This window comes from Cynocephalus volans, chromosome X (assembly GCF_027409185.1).
Source record: "Cynocephalus volans isolate mCynVol1 chromosome X, mCynVol1.pri, whole genome shotgun sequence".
Lineage (NCBI taxonomy): Eukaryota > Metazoa > Chordata > Mammalia > Dermoptera > Cynocephalidae > Cynocephalus > Cynocephalus volans.
Window position 1 is genome coordinate 64,013,990 of NC_084478.1, and position 25,119 is coordinate 64,039,108.

The following is a 25,119-nucleotide window of genomic DNA, read 5'->3' on the forward strand; positions in this document are numbered from 1 at the left end:
TCACACCACAAAAGAAATAATAAGTATGTGAAATGATAAATATGTTAATTAGCTTGATTTAATCATTCTATAATGCATACATATACCAAAATATTACATTGTATCCTGTAAATATGTACAATTATTATTTGTCAATTAAAAATAAAATTTAAAAGATAGTGTACTGGTTAAATTATGATAGACATCATATGTTTCCATATAATGAAGAAAAGTATTTATTTTTTTATTATTATATTATTTTATCATTAAAATTTTTTCATATGAAGAAAAATATTTATTTTCTAGAAAATTATCTTAAACTGCCAAGTTAAAAAGGAGATAACCAAATGGTATGCATCGATGTTTAAACTTTAGCTATATTGTGTATGGTATGCACGCACACTTTCAGCCCTACACCTGTACCCACACACATGCATGACGGACACACGAAGGACCAAACGACTGGAAGGAAATATAGTTAAATGTTAATTAACATTTAACTTTGAGTAATGCTGGAATTACAAGTAATTTTTCATTCTCTTCTATTTTCTAACATTTTATTATGAAATTATAAAATGATAAAAAACAAAATAATATTTAAAAGTTTAATATTATTCTAATGACCACATGACCTTGAGCCCCTGTGATGACGAGCCCTTCCCCAGAGGTGACAGCACTGCAGGAAGATCTGACAGGACGGAGCTATGGGCAAGGACTGGCTCGCTCATTGTCCTCTTCTGCTTACAGAATCTCAAAGGGGGGTTCTGATCCCCATACTGGACAGCAGCCAAAAAAAAAAAAAAAAAAAAAAAATCTCAAAGGGAACTCTGAGTGGGAGACTTGGTTTCTTCTGTGGCACCGTGAGAGTAGAAGAGAGGTGGAAGACCTGGCTCTGGCCTAGTGCTGTCATCGCCAACTTGAGAGTCCTGGGCCAGTCTCGCACCTTCTCAGGCCATTTTATTTATCTCTGAAAGGAGGAGGAAAAGCCAGAAGGCCCTAGAGACTGTGGTCGCCCTACTACTCTGCCAGTCTCTCAGTTCCAAAGAAAAGGGATTTTTTTTGCACCTAAATCAAGATAGAGGAGAAATCATTAGATCCCAAGTAACCAGAGGGAAAGGGGACTCTGGTGGGATCAGCTGAGCACCTGTGAAGAGCCCATGGAGAGTGACAGGCCCTGTGGGGGTTGGGGGAGCATCTCCCTGTCTATGGCAGGTGGCTGTTCCCAATTGGACCTCACCTTCAATACACTGCTGGGATCTGCTCCCCTTGTCCCAAGGCCCTGGGGCTGGAACCTCCACATCTTACCCCTCCTCCATCAGCTATGTCACATTTTCTGCTGAAACACACAGGCCTTGGGACATGGTGACATCAGCCATATGTTGCTCACTCTCAGTGGGAGGATCCTGATCTGTCTCTGGGGCAGCAAGGCTGGAATCTGCTGCTTCCTGTGACTCACCTGCCCCTTCTCTGAGGCACTGGGGACAGGTCAGGGATATCTCCTCACTGAATGAATTCCTGCCCTTGGGGTCCTCTCCCTCCTCACCTCACATGAGCTGTCATGTCCCTCTGTAGCCAGGGCTGGGTACCAAAGGGGAGAGTCCCTGTCAGCTGCCATGTTCACAGTGGGCCTTAGCCCTCAGGCCCGCCTGCTGACAACTGTGTTCTTCCCAGGAGCTTGAAGCCAGCTTGGCATCTGTGGACTCAACTGGAGCTGCTGGGGCCAGGTAAGCTGGGGTCAGAAGGAGGGTCCTGCAGTTCTCACTAAGGGGCTGGCCCCAGGACTCTGCAGAGGCTCCAAGAAACCTGGAAAGACAGTGTCCACATGGTTAGTCACCCAACATTCACCTACAAATGCTTTCTAGGGGCACCAAGGGGCAGCTCACTGTGCCAGATGCTGCAGAAAAGTTCAGTAAAACCAGCACCAAGTACTAGCGTGGAATATGGGAAAAACTCACAAGATTTGATATGAAATGAATGAGGGTTTGAATTCTAGCTCTTCCTTCTACGTTCCAGCTAAAATCCGGAGAAGTCACTTTAGGCTGAGTTTCTTTACATTAAAACAGGATGAAAGCATCTATCTCATAGAGTTGTTAGAGTTAAATAAAATGATGCTTCCAAAGCACCCATACATTCCTGGCACCTGGAACAGACTCAATTAAGATTAAATATTGCAATTATTACAAGGTGCAAGGCATGTTTTATTAGGTACCTCACTTAATTATCACTCATCCTGTGGACTAGACATTACTATTATTATTACTCCCATTTACCATCAGATAGGGCTGTTCAGAGATATTAAGAAATTTGCCCAAAGATCACTCAGATTAGGGGGAAGGACAGGAATTCAAATGCAGGTATTCCTGACTCCAAAGTGCATTTTCTTAACTAGAGAGCCACATGGTATTCTATTCATGGTACAGTCACAATAAACATTATTTGTTTCCTGCTGCCTTCAAAGTGCTCTGGCTGAGTGGTGTCCATATCACAAATGCATAAACTGAGCTTCTGTATAATTCAGTGCACATTCTAGACAACTTAAGAGTCCACCCTCCTCTGTCAAAGATGAAAACTCAGGGCTGGCTGTTTGGCTCAGTTGGTTAGAGCATGGTGCTGACAACACCAAGATCCAGGGCTCAGTCCCTGTACCAGCCAGCTGAAAAAACAAACAAACAAACAAACAAATAAACTTAAACTCACCCCTCTCCCCCATAATGCCCATCTGGGCCCTGAAAACCAGCCAGTCTGCATAGGCTCTAAATCATTAGCCCACATTGCTTGACAAAAACTGTGCCTCCAAATAGTGTCATCAACTTGTTTCCACAGGCTCCTCAAATAATCACCAACACAGGAAATACTCCCTCAACAGAAAACCAACATTGATCTGCTCTAGGGGTCAAAATGCTGAACCTGTGGGGGCCAAACCTGACCTGCTCTAGGACCACATAACTTACAAACCATATATAGAATCAGTGACCACCATAAATCCCTCAGTAATAGACCTCCCAGTCCATCACAAAACAATGCACAGTCTTGCAATAACAAATGTCCACAAGCCTCAATCCATGACTTCTACAGGCCCCCCAAAACCGACTCCCAAAGAATTGTAATCCCTTGAGAATCCCAGGATTGCAATGAATCATTCATCACTTTGGTGTTCCAATAAATATACTCTCATGAACCAAATCAATGAACTCAGATACATTCCAACTCACATAAAACCTCAAGAATTTCTACAGAGGTCCCGAACACTTACCCACATGTCTCCTATTATTTCTTCTCAAGGATTCCCCAAAATTGTCACTCACTGCCCCCATATGAACGACAGCTATAGACTCTGAATTATCTAATCCTATGGGACCCTAACTCATTGGTCCTCCCACACAGAAATCCCTGCAATCTATGACTGCCAGAGGAACCCAATCAACCCCAAACTTGATTTGGCATTGAAATTAAAGGATAAAAAGAAAACCTAAAGTATTTCCATGCAGAAACAAGCTATTTACAATGAAAAGGGATCACATGGCACTAGACTTATTTGCAATAATAGAAGCCGTATTAGAAGAAAACATTTACAAATTATGAGAGAAAAGAACAGATCCAAAAATTTTAAACCTACCCTAGCTAGATACCATTCTTCTATCAGAGCAAAAGAAAGACAACTTTAGACATAAAAGCATTTATAGCATAATATGCCAATATTCCAATCTCAGGAGAATACTCAAGGGAATAGTCAATTATAAACTGAATAGTAACAGTACAATTAAAATAGGAGGAAGGCAGTTTTGAGATATGATTCTTGCAATTGATATATAATTATATCTGAATAAAGAAAAATAATGTTATGGGGCATTTGGAGTAAATAAGGTTACTGCTATTACTAAGTGAAAATTTTAAAAACTTTGGGAAAATTTACTGAGTAAAATGAGGAGAAGGCAAATTATGGGCAGATATTAGTACAATATTATTTTGATCTAGTAATAGGGTTTTGTATGTTTCCACCATAAAGAAATGATAAATGTTTGAGTTGATGGATATGCTAATTACCTTGATTTGATCATTATACAGTGTATACATGTATCAAAATATCACATCATACACCATAAGTATGTACAATTATGTGTTAATTAAAAATTAAAACAAAAATAAAGAACACTAGCTCAAAAAAATTAAGGACTTCTGTTCATCAGAGGACAAAATTAAGAGTGAAAAGGCAAATCCTACAGTGGGAGAAGAAAATGGCAATGCATTTATCTGACAAATGGTTAATATCTCAAATATATCAAGAATTTCTAGAAATCAGTAAAAGCAATAGAAAAAGAGCAAAAGGAACAGGCATTTCACAAAGAAAATATACAAATGGCAAATGAGCATATGAAAAGATGCTCAACTCCATTAGCAAGGAAATAGAAATTAAACTACAATAAGATAATCCTCCATCATACCCACCAGCAATGGCTAAAATGAAAAAGATGGGAAATAATCAAGAGTTGGCAAGGATATGGAGCAAGTGAAACTCATAAATTGCTTGCTAGGAGCATAAAATAGTACAGAAACTGTGTGGTAGTGTCTACTAGTGCTGAGCACATGCATATCCTATGACCCAGCTATTCCAATCCTAGGGATGTACCCAAGAGAAATGTGAATATATGTTTACCAAAACACAAGTACAATAACGTTCATAGTAGCTTTATTCAAAACTGGAAATTATACAAATAGCCAACGTTAGAATGGATAAACAAGTTGTGCTATATTTGTACAAGGAAATACTAAACAGCAACAAGAAAGAACAAATTGCTAAACACAAAATGTGTGAATCTCATCTCATGAACTTTATGTTGAGCCAAAGAAGCCAGGCCCAGAAGAACAATGAAGCAACGCTGTTTGATTACATTTATATAAATTTCAAAAACATGCAAAATGATTCTATTCTGGGGCTAGCCAGTTATAACGCTCAGCTGGTTAGAGCGTGTCCTTATAACACCAAGGTCAAGGGTTCGGATCCCCATATTGGCCAGCTGCCAAATAAATAAATAAATAAAACTAATCTATGCTGGCAGAAGTCAGGCTATTGGTACCCCTTGGGAGGACGTTAGTGACTGGGGAGGAATACAAGGGGGGCTTCTTGAGAGCTCGTAACGGGCATTCCTACATCTGGGTGGTGGCTATGAAGGTTTGTCCAGTCTGTTAAAAAAATCACCAAGCTAAACGTGCATAATGTGTACACTTTTTTGTATTATGTCATATTTCAACAAGGATTAAAAAAATATACCAGGCAAATGAAAGAAAATGAAAGCAGGTCTGGGAATATAATCATCAAGGTGAAAATTAAGGTCCAAAGTACTCAATAGATTAACAAAAAAGGGGGGCTTCTTTTAATAATAAAATATACAATAAAGAAGTATTAACTTAGAGGTAATGGTTACACAGCATTGTGAATGTAATTAGTTCCATGCAATTGTATGCTTAAAAATGCTTAAAATGGAAATTCTTTTGTTATGTATGCTTTACCACAAAAAAAAAAAAAAAAAAAAAAAAAAAAAAAAAAAAACCTATTAACTTACATAAACCTTTAGGGTCATTCAACATTCACAAATAAAACCAGCACAAATGCATGGAACTACATAATGTCTTAAAAATCATAATTGCTTTTTAACTATATTTAACAAGTGTTGATATTAAGGTTATCCAGGTTTTTAAAAGGAATTCAGGAGATTTGTAACTTTCTTTTTATTTCACCTCCCTGTGCCTTAGGCTTTTTTTTTTAAATTGAAACATAATTGATTGTACATATCTGTGGGGTACCACATTGAATATCAGTATCTGTGTGCAATATGTGATGCTCAAATCAGGATAGTTAGTATATTCAAAATTAAATTTTTTGTGGCCCTTTATCAATTTCTCGCTAACCCCCCTCCTCCTCTCCCTTTCTCACCTCTGGTAACCTCAGTTCTGTTCAGGAGATATGTAACTTTTTATTTGTTAAAATGGCATAGACATTATCTTCTTTAAAGTTCAACTATAAACACATATTAGAACTGGTGCCGTTTTAAAATGGTAAATTTTAACTGTTTTCTTTCCTCTGACTACTGGTCTTTACCAAATGCTACAGGGGATGCAGAGAAACTGGATCTCTCATACACTGCCAGTGGGAATGCAAAGTGGTACAGCCGCTCCGGAAAGTAATTTGACAGTTTCTTTAGAAACTAAAATACTCATCACATGACCTAGCAATTGGCAATTGCACTTCTGGGCATTCATCCCAGGGAAACGAATTTTTTTTTTTTTTTCTTTTTAGAAATGAAATCTTATGTGTACACAAAAACCTGTACAAGATTGTTCATAGCAGCTTGATTTGTAATGACCCAGAACTGGAACAACCAAAATGTCCCTAAATAGATGAATGGTTAAGCAAACTGTGGTACTTGTGTATTTGCAATATGGACTACTACTCAGCAGTAAAAAGAAATGAACTATTGTCACTGGCAACAAACTGGATGGCTTTCAAGGACATTATAATGATTGAAAAAACAATCTCAAAATGTCACATACTATATGGTTCCATCTGTATAACATTCTCAAAATGACGAAATTATAGAGCTGGGAAACAGATGACTGGTGGCCAGGGTTAGGGATGGTGGTGGGGGTAAAGACTATGAAAGCGTAATAGATCTGTATCTTGACTGTGGTATACAAAACTACACACATGACAAAATGACAGAACTACGCACATGCCTTGTACCAATGTCAAGTACCAAATTTTTATACTGTATTATGATTGTATAAGATGTAACCATTGGGGAAAACTTGGTAAAGCGTATACAGGACCTCTGTGTACTATGTATGCAACTTCCTGTAATTTATTTTTGCAACTTCCTATGAATCTATAATTATTTCAAAATAAAAAGTTTAAGAAAATCATAATTACGCTGAGAGATTTTATTGTATCTCTTCTATAAAATGATGGATCAAGTAGATCCATCCTGTAAAATCCAAAAAAAAGCAAAGCAGATTTGAAAAATATAATCAATACATAACTTTATCGTGTCCAATGAATATACTGTCTTCTCTTTGACCCATGGCATAGTTTACAAAAACATTTTTAAATTGTGTAACTTGGACTCAAAGGAAAAAAAAATCTTGATTTTTTTTTTTTTGTGGCTGGCTGGTAAGGGGATCTGAACTCTTGACCTTGGTGCTGTCAGCACCAAAGTGAGCAAACTGGCCAGCCCTTGATAAATTCTAAAAATTCGAGTTTTAGGGGCTGGCCAGTTAGCTTACTTGGTTACAGCACAGTGTTATAACACCAAGGTCATGGGTTCGGACCCCTACACTGGCCAGCTGCAGTGTTATAACACCAAGGTCATGGGTTCGGACCCCTACACTGGCCAGCTGCTAAAAAAAAAAAAAAAAAGTCAGAGTTTTGGCAGGTTATATTCACTACAATCCTGTAAAATCAGAAATATACCATAAAAAGATAACCAAACTACCAAACCCAGTTTTCAATTAAGAAATACTCTCCAAACATGTCAAGATTGAAGATAAAATTTGATAATGAAATTATAGACTTCATACCAAATTTTGAGACACAGCTAAAGCTATAAAGGATATTTTAGTCTAAAATGTTTTTAGTATTTAAAAAGAAAAGCCAAACATAAGTGACTAAGTGTTAAACCTAAGAAATTAGAAAAAGACAACAAAATATTCCTTAGAATCCTGATCAAGGTAAAAAAGAAAGGAAAGAATATACATATATACATCCGATGGTACTTCAAAAAGTATGTGGAAGCTGGCAGGTTAGCTCAGTTGGTTACAGCGCAGTGCTGATAACAACACCAAGGTCAAGGGTTCAGATCCCCAAACTGGCCAGCCGCCAAAAAAAAAAGTACCTGGAAAAATAGAATTAAAAGATAATAGGAATCTTTCCATGAACTTTTTGAAGTACCCTCATATATATACATACATGTTTATCACACATTCAATTTTAGGAACGAAAAAGGAGCTATTGCCACAGGTATGGAAGTGATCAAAACAAATTAATGAAACATTATGTGCAGCTCCATGAAAATATGAAATACCTAGCAAACATAAACTACCAAAATTAATCCCCCCAAAGTAGAAATCCATAAAGATCAGTAATCAGAGAAAATATTTAAAATTTACTCTTTAAAAAAGGCACCAGTTCTAAATGTGTTTGTAGCTGAACTTTAAAGAAGATAATGTCTATGCTATTTTAACACATAAAAGATAGAAATCTCTTAATTTTCATTTTAAAACTGGCATAACCTTAATACCAACACTTGTTAAACATAGACAAAACAAGAAAACTATAAGCAATTTTCTTATAATAGCAAAAATCCTAAATAAAATATTACCAACTCAAATCCAACCATGACTCATAAGAAAAATTGCCCTTGACCAAACAGATTATTCTAGGATAATTCATCACAACAACCAATTAAGGAGAATAACACCAGAAGGTTATTAACATCAAAAAGACATCTGACACAATTCAAGAGCCATTCTCCTAATAAAAATACAAATTAAGATAGGAAGGCTGGCTGGTTAGCTCAGTTGGTTACAGCATGGGCAAGATCAAGGGTTCGGACACCTGTACAGGCTAGCCACCAAAAAAAAAAAAAAAAAAGTGAGAACATGAAAACTACAATGACATCATCAAGAAAGTGAAAAGACACCCGCAGAATGGGAGAAAATATATGCAAATCACATATCTGACAAGGGACCTGTATCCAGAATATATGAAGAATTCTTACAACTCAATAATACAAAGACAAATAATCCAATTTAGATATAGGCAAAGGATTTTAACAGATATTTCTCCAAAGTTGACATACAAATGGCCAATAAGAACAAGAAAAGATGGTCAACATCACTAATCATTAGGGAAATAGAAATCAAAACCACAATGAGATACCATTTCACGCCTACTAGGATGGCAAGAATAAAAATCAAAATAACAAATTGTGTTAATAACAAAGTGTTAACAAGGATGTGACAAATTGGAACCCTCATACAAGGGGTCTTCAAAAAGTTCATGGGCTCATATTATCTTTTAATTCCATTTTTCCACGAGCTTTTGGAAGTACCCTTGCACATTGTTGGTGGAATACAAAGCGGTGCAGCTGTTTTGGAAAACAGTTTGGCAGTTCTTCAAAATGTTAAACATAGAGGTACCAATGAAGAAGTTAAAAATATACTCCTCTGGCATACTGACTATTTTGAGTTAAAGGCACTTAAAAAACAGCAGGTGCCAGAAGATCATTCTGACCTTAAAGCAGATGATATTCTCATGTGAAAGATGTCCTCCCTATAACAGAAGGAAAGCAACATTCTTATCATCAAGGACAAGAAGTTGAGATCAAGAGAATTCTGTACAGCTCTTGTTAAAATAACTCTTATGTTTAAAGCCTCTCCACATAATTTAGTTGCTTTTTCACAACTATCTATTCTTTGTCCAATCCAGTATATAAGTGATTGACTCTAACTGCATCTTTGGGTCTTCATTTTATGAAGGCTCCCGTGCCAGGTAAAACTTGTATTTAATAAATTTGTATGCTTTTCTCCTATTGATCTATGTTATGTCGATTTAATTCTCAGGCCCAGTCTAAAAGAAATCCTGAAAGAGAAGACGTGAAATTCTTTCTCACTCCCCTACACGAGCAATTCCACTCCTGGGTATCCACCCAACAGAAATGAAAACATATGTCCATACAAAAACTTGTTATACAAGTGCACATAGCAGCATTATTCATGATAGCTAAAAAGTGGAAACAACCCAAATGTCCATCAATGAATGAATGGATAAACAAAATATGGTATATTCATACAATGGAATACTATTTAGTAATAAAAAGGAATGAAATACTCGTAGTCAAACTCATAGAAACAGTAGAATGACAGTTACCAGGGGCCGAGAGGAGAGGGAAATAGGGGGTTGCTGTTCAACGGGTATAAAGTTTCAATTATACAAGATGAGTAAGTTCTAGATTTGCTGTACAACATTATGCTTACAGTTAACAATCCTGTATTGTGTACTTAAAAATTTGTTAAGAGGGTAAATCTCATTAGTTAAGTGTTCTTACTACAATAAAAAAATAAATAAAAGGAATAAGGTAGTGATACATGCTATAACATGGATGAACCGTGAAAGCATTATTCTAAGTGAAAGGAGAAAGTCATAAAAGACCACATATTTTATAATTCCATTTATATAAAATACTTAGAGTCGACAAATCTATAGAGATAAGAAGTAAATTAGTGGTTGCCTGTAGCTGGGGGTCAGGGGTGGGAATGACTGCTAATGGGTATAATGTTTCCTTTTGGGGTCATAAAATAGTCTAAAATTAGATTGTGGTGATGGTTGCAAAATTCTGCAAACATACTAAAAACCACTGAACTGTAAGCTTCAAATGGGCGAATTTTATGGTAGGTGAATTATATCAACAAATCGGTTAGAAAAACAGTAGCTCAGTTGGTTAGAGCGCAGCCTTGTAACACCAACATCAAGGGTTGGCCACCAGAGAGAGAGAGAGAGAGAGAGAGAGAGAGAGAGAGAGAGAGAGAATCATATAGCTAGCAAGCTAGTAAGTGGCCAAGTAGGGTTTCAAACCCAGTATGTGGCAAGGTGTAGGTACTCAATAAATGTTTGTTGAATGAATGAGTGAATAAATAAACACCTTTTACTTTCAAATCAAAAATGTCCAAGTTATTTTCATTAACTCTAGCAACAAGACAGCAATAGCCTCTGTCAACTATCACATTGTTCCGAAAGCTCTAACTAATGCAACAGAAGATGATGTGATCAGAATAAATATTTGAAAGGAAGAGAGAGTATCATTTTTAATTGGATGTGATATGATATATAGGAAAAGTGAGAGACTATAAAAAGCAACTAGAATTCGTATGAGAATTTGATAATTTGATTGGAGAAGAAATAAAATTACAAAAATTGATACATTCTCTCTATGGAAATAGAAAAATATGCTATTCACAATGATGATAAAAATAAATACAAAATATCTAAGAATGAACTTTTAAAAAAGGTGCTACATCTATATGAATGAAATTATCAAATATTAGTTTTAATGGTTATTTCTGAAACTAGATAAAATAGTTTTAACATTCATAAAGAAGAATAAATGCTAAAGAACATTAAAGAAAACAAAAAAGAACAGTGAGGCGTACTAGCAGCACTATTTGATATCAAAACTATTTCTAAAGCCAACATAATTTTTAGAACGGAATAGATACATATATCAGAAGAACAAAATAGAATTCAGAAATAAAACAGTATACATTTTGGGGATTTATGTGACAAAAGTGGCATTTAATTGAGTTAGAAAAGGGTATCCATTTAATGATTGGTGCTGGCAAATTGGCTATCCAAATGGAAAATACAAACTGATCCCATCTCGTACCACACACCAGAATAAGTCCCAGCTGGATCAAAATTTAACTTTAAAAATTAAAACAAATATATTAAAAATAAATTTAAGGCACATATTTGTTTAAGCATGAAGTGGGGAAAACCCACTAGGCAAGACAAGAAATTCAGAACCTGTAAAGAAAAAAGACAGATATATCTAATCACATGATTATTTTCTAATTAAATGTGAAAACGCCTTTCAAAAATCAAGATATAGAGTTAAGAAAATATAGTTACAATAAATGACAAAAGGTTAATATTCACAAATTAGTCAGAAAAACAAATCACCTAAAGGAAGAAAAGAGAAAAAGATATGAAAAGTTTAGAAATACCAATAGCCAATACATATGAAAGGATGTTCAAGCACTAGTTGTCAGGAAAATGCACACCAAAGCAAACTGGATACCCTTGTGTTTGGCCCTCAGAATGGGGAAAATTAAAAAAGCAACAACATTCAGTGTGGGAGAGGATCTTGGAATAAGTCCTTTTATACATTGCTGGTGAGAGTTTCAATTTTACAAAAATTTTGAAAAGTAATTTTGTGGTATGTATCCAAGTTAAAAACATCCATTCCTGTATCTAATGATCTCTCAGATGACAGTCTCTGACCACAGTTTAGAAATCTATAACAAAAATTTCAGCGTTTTGGGAAATCAAAATCTCTTAACTAAATAACTCAGGGGTAAGAGAGAAATTAACAGAAATTAGAAGACATCAGCAGTAAGCTATAGTGGAAATACTACACGTCATAGCTGTGACACGGAGCTAAAGTGTTCTCAGAGAAAAATTCATAAACTTAACGCTTTATATCATAAAAGAACATGGCTGACTAGTAATGAGATAAGCATTCAGTTTAGGAATTTAAAAATAAGAACAAAAGGAAAAGCCCAAAGTAAAGAAATAATGAAGTCAAGGGTAGAAATTCGTGAGAAAGCAAACAGAGATACCACCCACCAACAGAGTCAAAAGTAGGTTTTTGAAACAACCTCATCTCAGACCTAAAGCCCACCTATCAGTGACCCCAAGAAGCTGCATCTGATTCCATATTCCCACACTACTATCCCAAATTAGCGCATCACTCAGCCCATAGAAACCTTAGCCACCCAGCCAACAAACCCCATCCCTCACCCCACAGACCCTCACACTCGCCATCACTCACCCCACAGACTACCCGTCACTTTCCCTACTGATCCCATCACTCACCCACACGGCCCAGTCACTCACTCTCCGCACCTCCCTATAAGTGACACCAGAGAAGCAACACACTCACCCTACTGAGTACCATCTTTGAGTACGAAATCCATGTCATAACACCCCATAATTATCTCAATGCTTAACTGGCCCCAAATCCGCCTCTGTCAAACTCCCAGAGCCCTAAATCCAGAGAGCCTCGAGGGAGCCTGTCGCTTCTGGATTGCTCCGCACATGCTCAGTGTCAGCCTGGAAGCGGCCGCCCGCCAAGTACACCTGGTGCCTCACACTGTGGCGGGGCGCGCGTGTGCGTGTGTGTCGGGCACAGGCGGGCTTTCCAATTTTCTTTAGTGACTTTGTCAGGCAAGGAACATGGCTGTCCCTTTGGGAGTGTCTCTACGGGAGCCGCCATCTTGGGAGGGTGGTCATTTCTGTCACGGAGCCCGGGATCCCCTACCCGATCATCCCCTGTGGGATGTCCCTGTGGCCAAGTCACCAGACCGTGGACTGTCCCACAGGGCTTCTCCCCCGCCGCCGCCGCCGCCAGGAGTTGGTGACCTCCGAGGCCCGGGCGGGCCGGACGCCTTCAGGAGATCCCGGCCTTCGGCCGACTCCCCAGGGGAGCCCCGGCTTCTTTAAGCATCGCCCAGCCCTCCTGTCACCCCGCATCCGAGACGGACCCGCCCCTGCCCCCGCCGCACTTCTCTGCTGGGCGCGGCGACCGTTCTTCAGGGCGGGCGCTTCCCGCGGTGCCCGAGCCGCGGCGCCCTTCCGAGCCCACCTGGCGGCCGCTCTGTCGGAAGCTCCGACCTTGGCCACGGAAGGGACCGTTCGGCCGCGGGAAACGCCGGGCGTCTCGGCTGTCACCGAACCTTGGCAGTTGCCGCGGGGGGTGGTACGTGTGAGACTTAGGCCAGGAAGCGGAAGTCGCTGCCTGCAGAGTTTAACCTCTGTGGGCGCGGGAGGTTGAGGTGACTTCGTACCAGGGACCAAGCGTCTGTGGAACGAGTCATGGGGTGTGTGTGACATCGGTTGGGGGGCATCTTAGCTCATTTTCTAAATCGAATCATCAGCCTTTCAGGTTTCCTTGTGTAAGCATGAAGGCTCAAGTTCTTCTCAAGGTCCAAGTTTTCATTTGCTGTATTAGTTTGGATTTGTTTGATTTTCATTAGTGTTCGGTTTCAACCGCTAATCTGTAAACCCTCCCTGCCCCCCTTCGACCCCTGGATTATTTAGAAGTCCGTTGTGGAACTTGCAGAAATCCTCTGAGACTCAAGGACAAAGAGAATGGCTTTTTTATTCCGGCTGTTGCGCTGGGGGACACCCAAACACCGTGTCTCCGGCGACGTAGGGAATGAGCGCAGTGTCATCCTAGCGGAGGGAGACAAAGGCGGCCGACCGCCGGCTGCACGGTGACTGGGCTTTGGTCTGCGGGAGTGGAAATGCTGCCTAAAGGAGCTGTTCGTGACCTGGCCCAGCTCAGCCCGTCGCGTCCTGTTGTCCAAGAAGGAATGTAGAGGGAGGGCAGAAAATGTTACAGTTCCTGACACCATTTTCCATTTCCCCACACGAACAAAAAGTTAATCCTTATGTCAGTGATTTTTACCCTAACTGCACTGTGGCCCAAGAATGGTGTCTGAGTGACGTTGAGGCTGAAATTGATGAAACTTGCCTTAAGGCTCCAATACTGGGCCAGTTTTCAAAACTGTTTCATGTCTTGATTGAAAAGACTATCTTCCAGTTGTTAGGTTAGCATACTCTATGTGTCTATTACTTCAAGCTTGTTAGCTGGGCCGTTTCAAATGTGTACAGTATATCCTTCCTGAAGATTTCCCTTGGCTTGTGAGCCGTGAGTTAGAGAGAGAGACAGAGAGACAGAAAAAGAGAAGTCATCCCCGCCTACTGTTGATAAGTCAGGTTTTCCTTGTGCTGGTTAATTTTTGCTTTGTGTATTTTGAAGTTTTATCATTAAATACAGGTAAGGGCATTCTGTTGTTGTTGAATAGATATAGCCAAATTCCTTCCCCCCAAAAAGTGGAACATTTCCTAGTCCCTCCAGCAAACTAAGAGTTCATTAAGGCAAATCCACTCCAGCACTGGATGTTGATGCTATCTTTAATTTTTGCCATTCTGAGGGCTAGTAGGATTCAATTGCTTTCATTTGCATTTTCCTTATTACGCGTGCAATCGAGGATCTTTTCCTGTTTGTTGGCCATTTAGATTTCCTCTTCCGCAAATTTTCGTATCCTGTGTCCAGTTTTCTTTGGGGTGATTTGTCTTTTTCTTATCAATTTGTAGAAGCTCTTTGTACATTAGGGATATTAACCCTCTGTCAGATTGCAATATTTTTTTCCTAACTCTTTTTGTCCTTTGCATTTTATGTGTCCTTCAATATGTAGTTAGAAAAACATAGTCTGTGCTCGGAAATGTCTAAGCTTTTTTTAATGGCTTCTGTATATCCTGTCTTGCACGGTTTCCCTTCCCTATTCCAGGTAGTTCTAGAAAGATCATCTTAACATTTCAGTGTTTTTATTGTGTTACTTTTTTCTACTTAAACCTTCAATCCAGTTGGAATTTACTTTGGCCTATAGTATGAGATCAAGATCAAGCTTTGTTTTTACTGTATCAAATAAAAACAAATCTGGATTTAGGTAGGGAGAGACTTTCATTAGAAAGAAAGGTTATTAGGGCCGGCCCATGGCTCACTTGGGAGAGCGTGGTGCTGAGGACACCAAGTCAAGGGTTAAGATCCCCTTACTGGTCATCTTTTAAAAAAGAAAGAAAGAAAGAAAGAAAGATTACTGCAATAGGGAGAATGCTCCCATCTCAGAAATCTGCAAGTGTCTTGAAACCAAACAGAAAAGGCTTTTCCTTTATAGTGTAAGGAAAAGGCAAGCAGAGATAAGCAGAATCTATGGAGAGGAAGCTGCACGAGCAAGGGGACATAACCAGCGGGGTCTGACAGGGAAGTGTCTGTGGTCAGCCCAATCCCAGGAGAAGGTGAGGAGGAGGAGCGGGGGCATGATCCACTTTTTTTGGTGCTTGCTTAGGCTTGGGGGCAAGCAGAGCTCAGGAGCCTGAAGGAAAAAGAGAAGCCTGGCTGAAGTTTGGGTAAAAAACATTTTGTTCTGATCGGTCAGTGGGGACAAGCAGTTCAGCTTATCAATCACGGGGCGAATAATGGGAATTTGGAGAGTGCGTCTGGTCTTCTCATAGGTAAACAAGGGGGGCAGTCTTAAGTTCTACTTAAGTCATATGGGGAAGGGTGGTTCTTTGCAGTAAGCCATTTTCCAGAAAAGCCATTTTCTCCTTACAGAGAGTAAAGGGGTTCACTGTTTACCAGGATCAGATGAAATTCAACATTGTCAGCTGGCACCATTGATGGAACACACTGCCCTATGCCCACTGAATAAAAATAATTGTTTCTGTCATGTAAGGTCACAGATATATTTAGCTTAACCTGAACTCTATTGTGTCTCTGTAAACTATTTGATTTCAAAGGATTTTTGTTCTTGCAAATTTATTTTTAAGGAACTCTCTGAAGTTTAAAATAATCAAGTTTCAAGATGAATGCTGCTACACACACACACACACACACAAATCCACAACAAAATAAAACTATGAGGGTACTTCAAAAAGTTGTGGGAAAATGGAATTAAAAGATACTATGAATCTTTCCATGAACTTTTGGAAGACTCCTCATAATAGTTTGGAGAGATTTAATATTTTTGTTACATTAAGCCTTTGTATCTAGGGATTTGGTGTGTATCTGATTGTGTCCTGGCTGGCCAGTTAGCTCGGTTGGTTAGATTGCAGCCTTATAACACTAAGGTTGTGGATTCTGATCCCCGTACTGGCCAGCTGCAAAAAATATATATCTATACAAATGTCCTATAATATATGCTGCAATGATATTTTATAGTGTTCTTCCTATGAATACATAATCTTTTTTGGTTAAATTTATTTTTAGATATTTATAATATTTTTGTTGTTAAGACTTATTTTTGCTAATCCCATTTGCTTACTGCTAGTATAGGAAAAATACTTATTTTTATAATTTTATCTTGTATCCAGCTTCTTATCAAAACTACCTACCAATTCTGATAGCTTCTTGGTATAGTTTCTTAGATTCTCTAATTATACAATCATATCAGATATAGATAATATTGTTTCTTTATCCAACATTTGATATGATTATTTCTTCTTTTTTCACTGTATTAGCCACCCAATACAGTAGCCACTAGGCTCATGTGCTATTTAAATTTAAGTTAAGTAAAATGTAAAATTCAAGGCCGGCCCGTGGCTCACTCGGTAGAGTGTGGTGCTGATAGCACCAAGGCCACAGGTTCGGATCCCATATAGGGATGGCCGGTTAGCTCACTGGGTGAGCGTGGTGCTGACAACACCAAGTCAAGGGTTAAGATCCCCTTACTGGTCATCTTAAAAAAAAAAATGTAAAATTCAGTTTCTTAGTCACCTAGCCATATTCCCAGCGCTCAATATCCACATATTAGTGGCCTCTGTATTGGATGACACTAAGTAAAAACATTTCCATCATTGCAGAAAGTTGTATTGGACGGTGCTGAGAAAGAGTCTTCAAAATAATGTTGAATAGTAGATGTGATAGAGAACATCCCTATCTTGCTGCCAATGGTAATAGAAATGATTTAAACATTTTACCATTTAGTATAAAGTTTTCTGGCAATTTTTGGACAATGGTGTTGTCAATTTTAAGTAATTTCCTTCTATTGCTATTTTATATGAAGTTTCTATTAATACAGTGGCTACTGAATTGTATTGTTACCAGGCACAGGTCAGGCTGCCTGCCTGCTTTCAAAAACAAACCATCCAAAAGTCAGATGTTGGTGAAAATGGAAGACATCTTTTATTTATTTATTTATTTATTTTATTTTTTGAAGAGAATATGGAGAGCACTTGTTATCAAAAACAGATAAATAAAAGGAACTTTATATTAAGCATGCACCTAAAATATTCACTGGTTTTTCTAAAATCAATGTTTGTTTTAAATTTTAAACAATCAAGTGCTTTTTATTTTTATTTATTTATTTATTTATTTATTTACAGACGCAACCATTTGTTTTTATTTTCAAATATTTTCAATCTGCAGTTCTTTTTTGTTTTGTTTTTATTGGTTATGAATATTCATGGGGTACAAATCAAATTGTCACCACTCGTGCCTAAGATGTGATGGCCAGATCCATACTGGCAGCATGTCCATTACCACAAATTGTGATTATACCCCATGTCCCCCACCCAATTATCCGCTCAATTATCCCCTACCTACCTCCTCATCCCACTTTCCCCCCCACTCCACTTTGTGTCCCTAGGTATGTTCTCTCCCTCTGCAAGTCCAACACACCACTGTGGTCTTTCTTTCCTTTCTTTTTTATCTCTTAGCTCCCAGTTATGAGAAAATACATACAGTATTTATCCCTCTGTGCTTTGCTTATTTCACTCAACGTAAGTTTCTCCAAGCTCATCCATGTTGTTGCAAGTGGGAGAATTTCATTCTTTTTAATGGCAGAGTAGTATTCCATGGTGTATATATACCACAGTTTCCTTATCCAGTCATCCATCAATGGACATTTAGGTTGGTTCCATGTCTTGGCTATTGTGAACAGAGCTGTGATGAACATCGGAGTGCAGGTATCCCTTCGACATGATGATTTCCATTCTTTTGGGTATATACCCAGAAGTGGGATTGCTGGATCATATGGAAGATCTATCTAGTTGTTTGAGAAACCTCCATACTGTTTTCCATAGTGGGGACATCAGGTTTATTTAGGAATACTGGTGATGTGACCAGAGATGTTGGGCTTACCCATCTCTCCAGTAAACCTGAAGGAGAATGGCCAGACTAAAGCCATCTCAAAGACTCACATTTACTGAATGGTTTTAAAAGAGGGGATTGAGGGAATGGAATGTGGGAAAAGAAAAGCAGGAGGGAGGGGGATGTGAACCTCAGGGGCTCTGTGCAAGGAGTCAGGTACAAACAAGGCCTCACCAAGACTCCATCTAGTTTCTGCTCCTGTCCTTGCTTTTATCTCAGTGTTCTACTGGAGGCGCGGAATCAGCATAGCTTTCCCTATTTCTTCCTTAGTTTCTCAGCTGCAAGTCTGCAGCTTTATGCTGGCTGGAAAACAACTTTACATTTATGTAAATAATGTCATCTTGCCCCATAACCAAGTTTCAAAATATCAAATAACTATGGGAAAAGAGGGAATTCAGAGAAATTCATGCTAAGAAAAAACTGTCCTTTTAAAATCTTGGAGAGACCATGGGGTTTTAGGTCCTAACATGGCTACAGTCCTGCTCACTCAAACATTATCTTATACTTTTTTGATATTAATTGATAGTGCGATGTGGCTTTTCTAAAGTATTTGGCATAATGAATTATGTTGATTGGTTTACAAATATTAAACCATATTAGCATTCCTGGATCATCTTAATGATTATAGTGTATGTATTTTTCTTGAGAAGCATCTGGATTTGATTTACTGATTTTTTTTTTTTTATCTTTTATGGTCTTTTTATTTATTTATTCTTTCTTTTCATCTTCATCTTTTTAATTTTCTTTTTTGTTGTTTTTTAATTTTTAATTTTGTTTTTTTCTTTTTCTTTTTTTGATTTGCTGATATTTAGAATTTTTCATCCATATTCATGAAGAATTGTCTCTAGTAATCTTCTTTTTCAAGCAATATATTTCGGTTTTGGTATTCAGATTATTCTTATATAAAATAAATTGGGAATTTTCCATCTTTCTCTATGGACTGAGAGAGTTTATGTAACATAGACCTATTTTGTCCTTATTTATTTAGGAAAGTGTTTATTAATTTCGAACTGGTTAAGATATTTTGGTAATATTTTAATTTATTTCTGATTTTATTGCATCTTAAAGAATGCGAACCTTCAAAGTCCTACTTTTAAAAATGTATCGTTTCTCTCGGGTGAAGTTAGACAATTCAATGTTTTTTAAATGTTGCAAGGACATAGGAGTAGAGATTATATAGTTTGCTTGTAAGATACAAAGTTCTTTTTATGCCTGTTATATCCAGCATACTGATTATAATTTTCATATCTTTTTTACCTTTAATTTTTTTTGATAACATGATCCATTATCCTGACAAAAGCATAAACTCTCACTATAAATTATGATTTTAAGGTTTTGTTACATTTCTATGAATTTTTCTTGGTCTTATTTGTGTTTGTGTAAAAGTTTGTGTATATTATATCATCTAATGTACACTTTATTATTATGTAATGTCTCTGTTTTATGTGTTGAATGCTTTTGGCCTTGGATTTTAACTTGGTAATTATATAGTTAGACCTGCTTATATTTTGTTTGCATTTGCCTGATGTATCCTTCAACAGTGTTTAGCTTTGCCTCTTTGTCTCTTTATTTTAAATGTGTTTCTAGTAAATAACACATAACTTTCTTTTTGTTTTGCTTTGTTTTGGTGACTGGCCGGTACTGGAAGGTCTAAACCGGTGACCTGGGTATTATAAGACTATGCTCTAACCAACTGAGCTAACTGGCCAGCCCCACAACACATAACTTTTATTTTTAAACCTCTTTTCACAGTCTTTCTCTTTTATAGGACCCAGTCCGTTCAATTTATCAATGATAAGCCTGACTTTATATCTTCCATCTAACTTTCTTTCCTTTTTTCTACTTTGTTGCTGTTTCCTCCTTTTGGATTTCCTTATATTTGCTGGCTCTGTCAAGTTTCTGTTCATTCCCCTTCTCCCGCCCTTAATAATTTGGAAGTTCTACTCTGTTTATCAATTCTTCTTGTGATTGTCTTTCCATTCCTTATAAGCATGATTCAAATTTCCTCTATTGGTAGATTAAGCCCACACGCAAGTGTGCACACATGCATGCACACACAGATGCGTTATTGGCTATTACTCCTAATTTCTCAGGAGAGTGAACCATTTAGAATGCTTTTACTTCTTAATTCTACCTTCACCCCAAATTTCTGTTCTTTTTTGAGATAATTTTTTAAAAATTAGAAGGGATGCTGGGAATCACAATGGCAGCTGCATAGTTTTTAATCTCTACTCATATCAACATACAGAGAGAGCAACCAGACAGCAAAATCAAAACCCATGGAAAACATTTACAATGAAGCTAGTGGACGTGCTGTCCCCAGTGTGGTAGATTTTCTGCAGATATGGCTGCCAGAAGTATTTCCAGTCCTGTACATGTTTGCCACTCCTCTGATCAAGACGTGGAGTATATTTTTTCACTCTTTGTGACTGGGCTGGCCTTCTGTTCTGCTTGACCAATAAAATGTGGTAGAAATGGCATTCTGGGACTTCTGAGCCCAGACCTTAAGGGGCATTGAACTGCTTTAATGAGAGGGGAACCTCGACACCATGTAAAGAAGTCAATGCTCTCCTCTGAAGACAGGCCTTGGAGAATGAGACACCATTTAAAAAAGAGGCCATGTACATAACTGAAGTCCCAGCTGACAACTAGCACTGAGGTCCAATTCATGTGATGAAATCATTATGGATTCTCCAGTTCCATTCCAGCTGCTCCAGGCATCATATGGAGAAGAAACAGCCACCCCCACTGAAACCTGCCCATAGACTCCTAAGCAATAAAATAGTTATTTTTAAGCCACTTTTTGGTATGGTTTATTTACACAGTAATGGATAGCTGAAATATTCATGAATATCAAAATACATACGGGCAAGGACAAGTCACCAACAGCCACTAGAATTGCATGGTACAATGATCTGTATAGGAAAATGCAGAGGGAAGTAAGAGGCATCTGCCAGACCTGAGAACAGGAGAATACCCAAACAGTCAATAGACACGGCAGGCCAGCTTGAATTTAACAGCTGAAACTGAGAGGGGTTTTGCACAATCCGGGATCAAGTGAGTATAAGGATTGTGCTTGGGGGTCCCTGAGACCCATCTCAGGTTCAGCAATTCACTAGACCCACAGAACTCAGCAAAACTGTTATACTGATGGTTAGTTACAGTTTATTAGAGCAAAAGGATAGAGATTTAAATCATCAATGGAAAAGGGCACCTAGGGCAGAGTCCCAGAGAGACCAGGAGCAAGCTTCTGGTTCTCCTCTCCCAGTGGAGTCATATGACCAGTGCTTAATTCTCCCAGAAAGATGTGAGGTAACACACTTGAAATATTGCCAACTAGGGAAGTTCACCTGAGCCTTAGTGTTCAGGGTTTTTATTTGGGGTTAGCCACACAGGCATGGCTGACCACATATGTGGCTGACCTTAGTTACTCAGTCCCCACAAAGTTCAGGCTGATACTGTATGGCCCAAGACCCCCACCATAAGTCACAGTTTTAGAATAAACTATCTAGCATGGCTCATGGACTCAAGTAAACAAAGATTTCTTAACAAGCAAGATATTCCAAGGACTTAGAAGTTATCTCCCAGGATCTGGGTAAGGGCCAAAGCTTTCCTTGGAATGTCCAAGGTTTATACAACCCAGACCTCTTCAATTAATAATACAATATATGATGATCCACCATAGCTTTCTTCTAGAACAAGGACCTACACTAAGGAGAAACTGCTGAGAAGGAAATAAAAATGGAGCAGAATAAGGAAAATGGAGAATAAGTGTACACATTAAAAAATTTTTTTTAATTGAGAAAGAAAATTGTATATATTTATGGTGTTAATAAAGACAGGGGCTGGCTGGTTGGCTCAGTTGGTTAGAGTGCAGTGTTGATAACACCAAGGCCAAGGGTTCGGATCCCCTCACAGGCCAGTCGCCTCCCCCCCCCCCAAAAAAGCAATAAAATAAAAGATGGGAAAAAAGCCAAAACGTTTTTCCTACTCTAACACAGACAACACAACACTTCTGACACCAGATTCTCCTTAGGATGGAGTCCTCTAATTCAATTCAATTCTGGCACTATGTACCTGGAAATACTGCCAGATCCCATAGTTTGAGGGCTCAGTCCCACAAAACTGTGCCTCACTTCAGATGACAATTGCAAGTCCCAGGTTGTGACCTGTACTTCTGACTGGACAGCTATAAATTGAGGTTTCCATGACCCCCTCCTTGGGTTCACTTAATTTGCTAGAGTGGCTCACAAGACCTGGGGAAACACTTTACCTATTACTCTAAAGGATATTACAAAGGATACAGATGAATAGCCAGATGAAAGAGATGCACAGGACAAGGTATGGGGGGCAAGGGCACAGAGCTTCTATGCCCTCCCCAGGAAACTCCATGTGTTTAGCCATCCAGAAACTCATCTCATCCCGGTCCTTAAGGGTTTTTATGGAAGCTTCATTACATAGGCATAATTGATTACATCACTGGCCACTGGTGATCAACTCAACCTTCAGCCCCTCTCCTTCCTTGGAGATTGGGGGGTAGAGATACAAGTCCCAACCCTTTAATCATGCCTTGGTCTTTCTGGTGACCAGCACCCATCCTGAGGGTATCTAAGGATCACCATACATTAGTCACCTCATTAGCATCCAAAAGATACTCATCAGTCCAGAGATTCCAAGGGTTTTAGGAGCTCTATGCCAGGAAATGAAGACCACAGACATACGAGAGTACTTCAAAAGGTTCATGGGAAGATTCATGTTATCCTTTAATTCCATTTTTCCATGAACTTTTTGAAGAACCCTTATATATTTCTTATTACGCATCACAATATTGCAGGTGTACAACATGATGTTTTGAAATATGTATATGCTCTGGGATGGCTAAATAAAGCTAATTAACATATGCATTACCTCAAATACTTGTTTATTTGTGGTGAGAACACTTAAAACCTACTGTCTTAGGAATTTTCAAGTACACAATACATTGTTATTAACTATAGTCACCACTTTGTACAATACATCTCTTGAACTTACATATTCCTTTCCTATGGCTGCTGTAACAAATTACCTCAAATTTGATGACTTAAACAACAGAAATTTATTCTGTCATAATTATGGAGGCCAGAAGTCTGAAATCAGTATCACTGTGCCAAAATCAAATGTTGACAGGGACCTGTTCCCACCAGAGGCTGCCAGGATTCCTTGGCTTGTGGCCACATCACTCCAATCTCTGCCTCTGTTGTCTCATTATCTTCTCTTCTTCTGTGTCATCTCTGTCTACTTCTCTCTGGTAAGAACACTTGCGATTGCATATAGGGCCCATCTGGATAATCCAGGTAATCTCTCCATCACAAGATACTTAATCACATCTGCAAAGTCCTTTTTTTGCCAAATAAGGTGCCATTCACAGGTTCCAGAAATTAAAACATGGATATCTTTTGGGGAGCCATTATTCAACCTACCACACTCCACCCTCTGGTTCCCAAACATTGATTTCCAGCCCACATAAAAATACATCCACCCATCCCAACACTCTCAAAAGTGTCAACACATTACAGCATCAACTCAAGTCCAAAATCTCATCTAAATATCGTCAGCTCAGAAACCCCAAATCTCATCATGTAAACCAAATATGGGTGAGATTCTGAGTATGTCAACCCAATGCAAAATTCTTCTCCATCTGTGGACTTGTGAAACAAGAAAATAAGTTATCTGTTCCCAAAATGCAATAGTGGGACAGGCATAGGATAACAGTTATAGACATTCCCATTCCAAAAGAGAGAAAATGGAAGAAATAAAGAAGTGACTGTTACCAAGTCATTTTGAAATCCAGCAGGGCAGATTCCATTAAGCATCAAGGCCCAGGAAAAATCCTTTGTGGTTTGAGGATCCACCCTATGGGCCCAAGACTCCCACATGTTTGAAGCTAGTAGTTTTATCACTATTTCCTGCCTGCAGAATTTTTGGAGTCTGACAGCCTTCTTTTATTTCATCCTATCTCTGTCCCTTTCAGTACAAGCTGGCAGTGTTTCTGCTGATATAACATTCTCAAAAACCTTGTGGATATCCTGTGTTTGTTCCAGGGAGTCACACCATTAGGCAAGAGGATCCTCCACAGATCTTTCCTTGTTAATCATCTCTCTATTCCTGGCTTCTACTGTGAAGGTTGAGAGGATCCATGAATCACATGCTTAATCTCTTAAGTACTAGCAAAAGGTTGCCCAGCCACACTTGTCCTCTGCGGAGAATGCTTTCCTAATGGCAAATACCCTAATTTTAGCGTCATTTGCAATCTGGGTAGGCTGAGAATTTCCCATATTAAGTCCTGGTTCCTTTTTGCTTAGCAGTTCTTCCCTCTGTGTATTGCTTCCCTCTCGCATTTTACCATAAGCAGCAAGAAAAAGCCAACCAGGCTGCACTTCAACACTTTCACTGGAAATCTCCTTAGCTAAATATCCAAGTTCATTGCTTATAAGTCTGCTTTCCACGTAACTGTAGGACACAGTTAAGCTAAGCTTTCTGTCACTTTATAACGAGGATCACCTTTCCTACAGTTTCTAATAACATGTTCCTCATTTCCTTCTGAGCTCTCACTAGCAGCACCTTTAATGGTCGTATTGATACCAACATTCTGCTTGTGATGATATAGGTATTCTCC

General features: G+C 38.6%; 1 protein-coding gene across 6 annotated transcripts in view; it reads right to left on the minus strand.

Annotated features, from left to right (window-relative positions):
• ZNF41 (zinc finger protein 41) overlaps positions 1 to 24,398 on the minus strand; it is a 37,367-nt gene extending 12,969 nt beyond the window's left edge. Inside the window, exons 1-2 of one of the 6 annotated variants that reach the window (XM_063083638.1) lie at positions 24,275 to 24,398; positions 1,523 to 1,782 (exon numbers count right to left, since the gene is read on the minus strand). In XM_063083638.1, coding sequence (XP_062939708.1) covers positions 1,523 to 1,594 — 72 coding nt within the window. In that variant the 5' untranslated portion in view covers positions 1,595 to 1,782; positions 24,275 to 24,398. Of the gene's footprint in view, positions 1 to 1,522; positions 1,783 to 12,692; positions 12,840 to 13,070; positions 13,209 to 13,314; positions 13,503 to 24,274 lie in introns of those variants that run through there. The other 5 variants (XM_063083634.1, XM_063083637.1, XM_063083635.1 and 2 more) reach the window with 5 other exon arrangements.
• Positions 24,399 to 25,119: the final 721 nt, after the last annotated feature.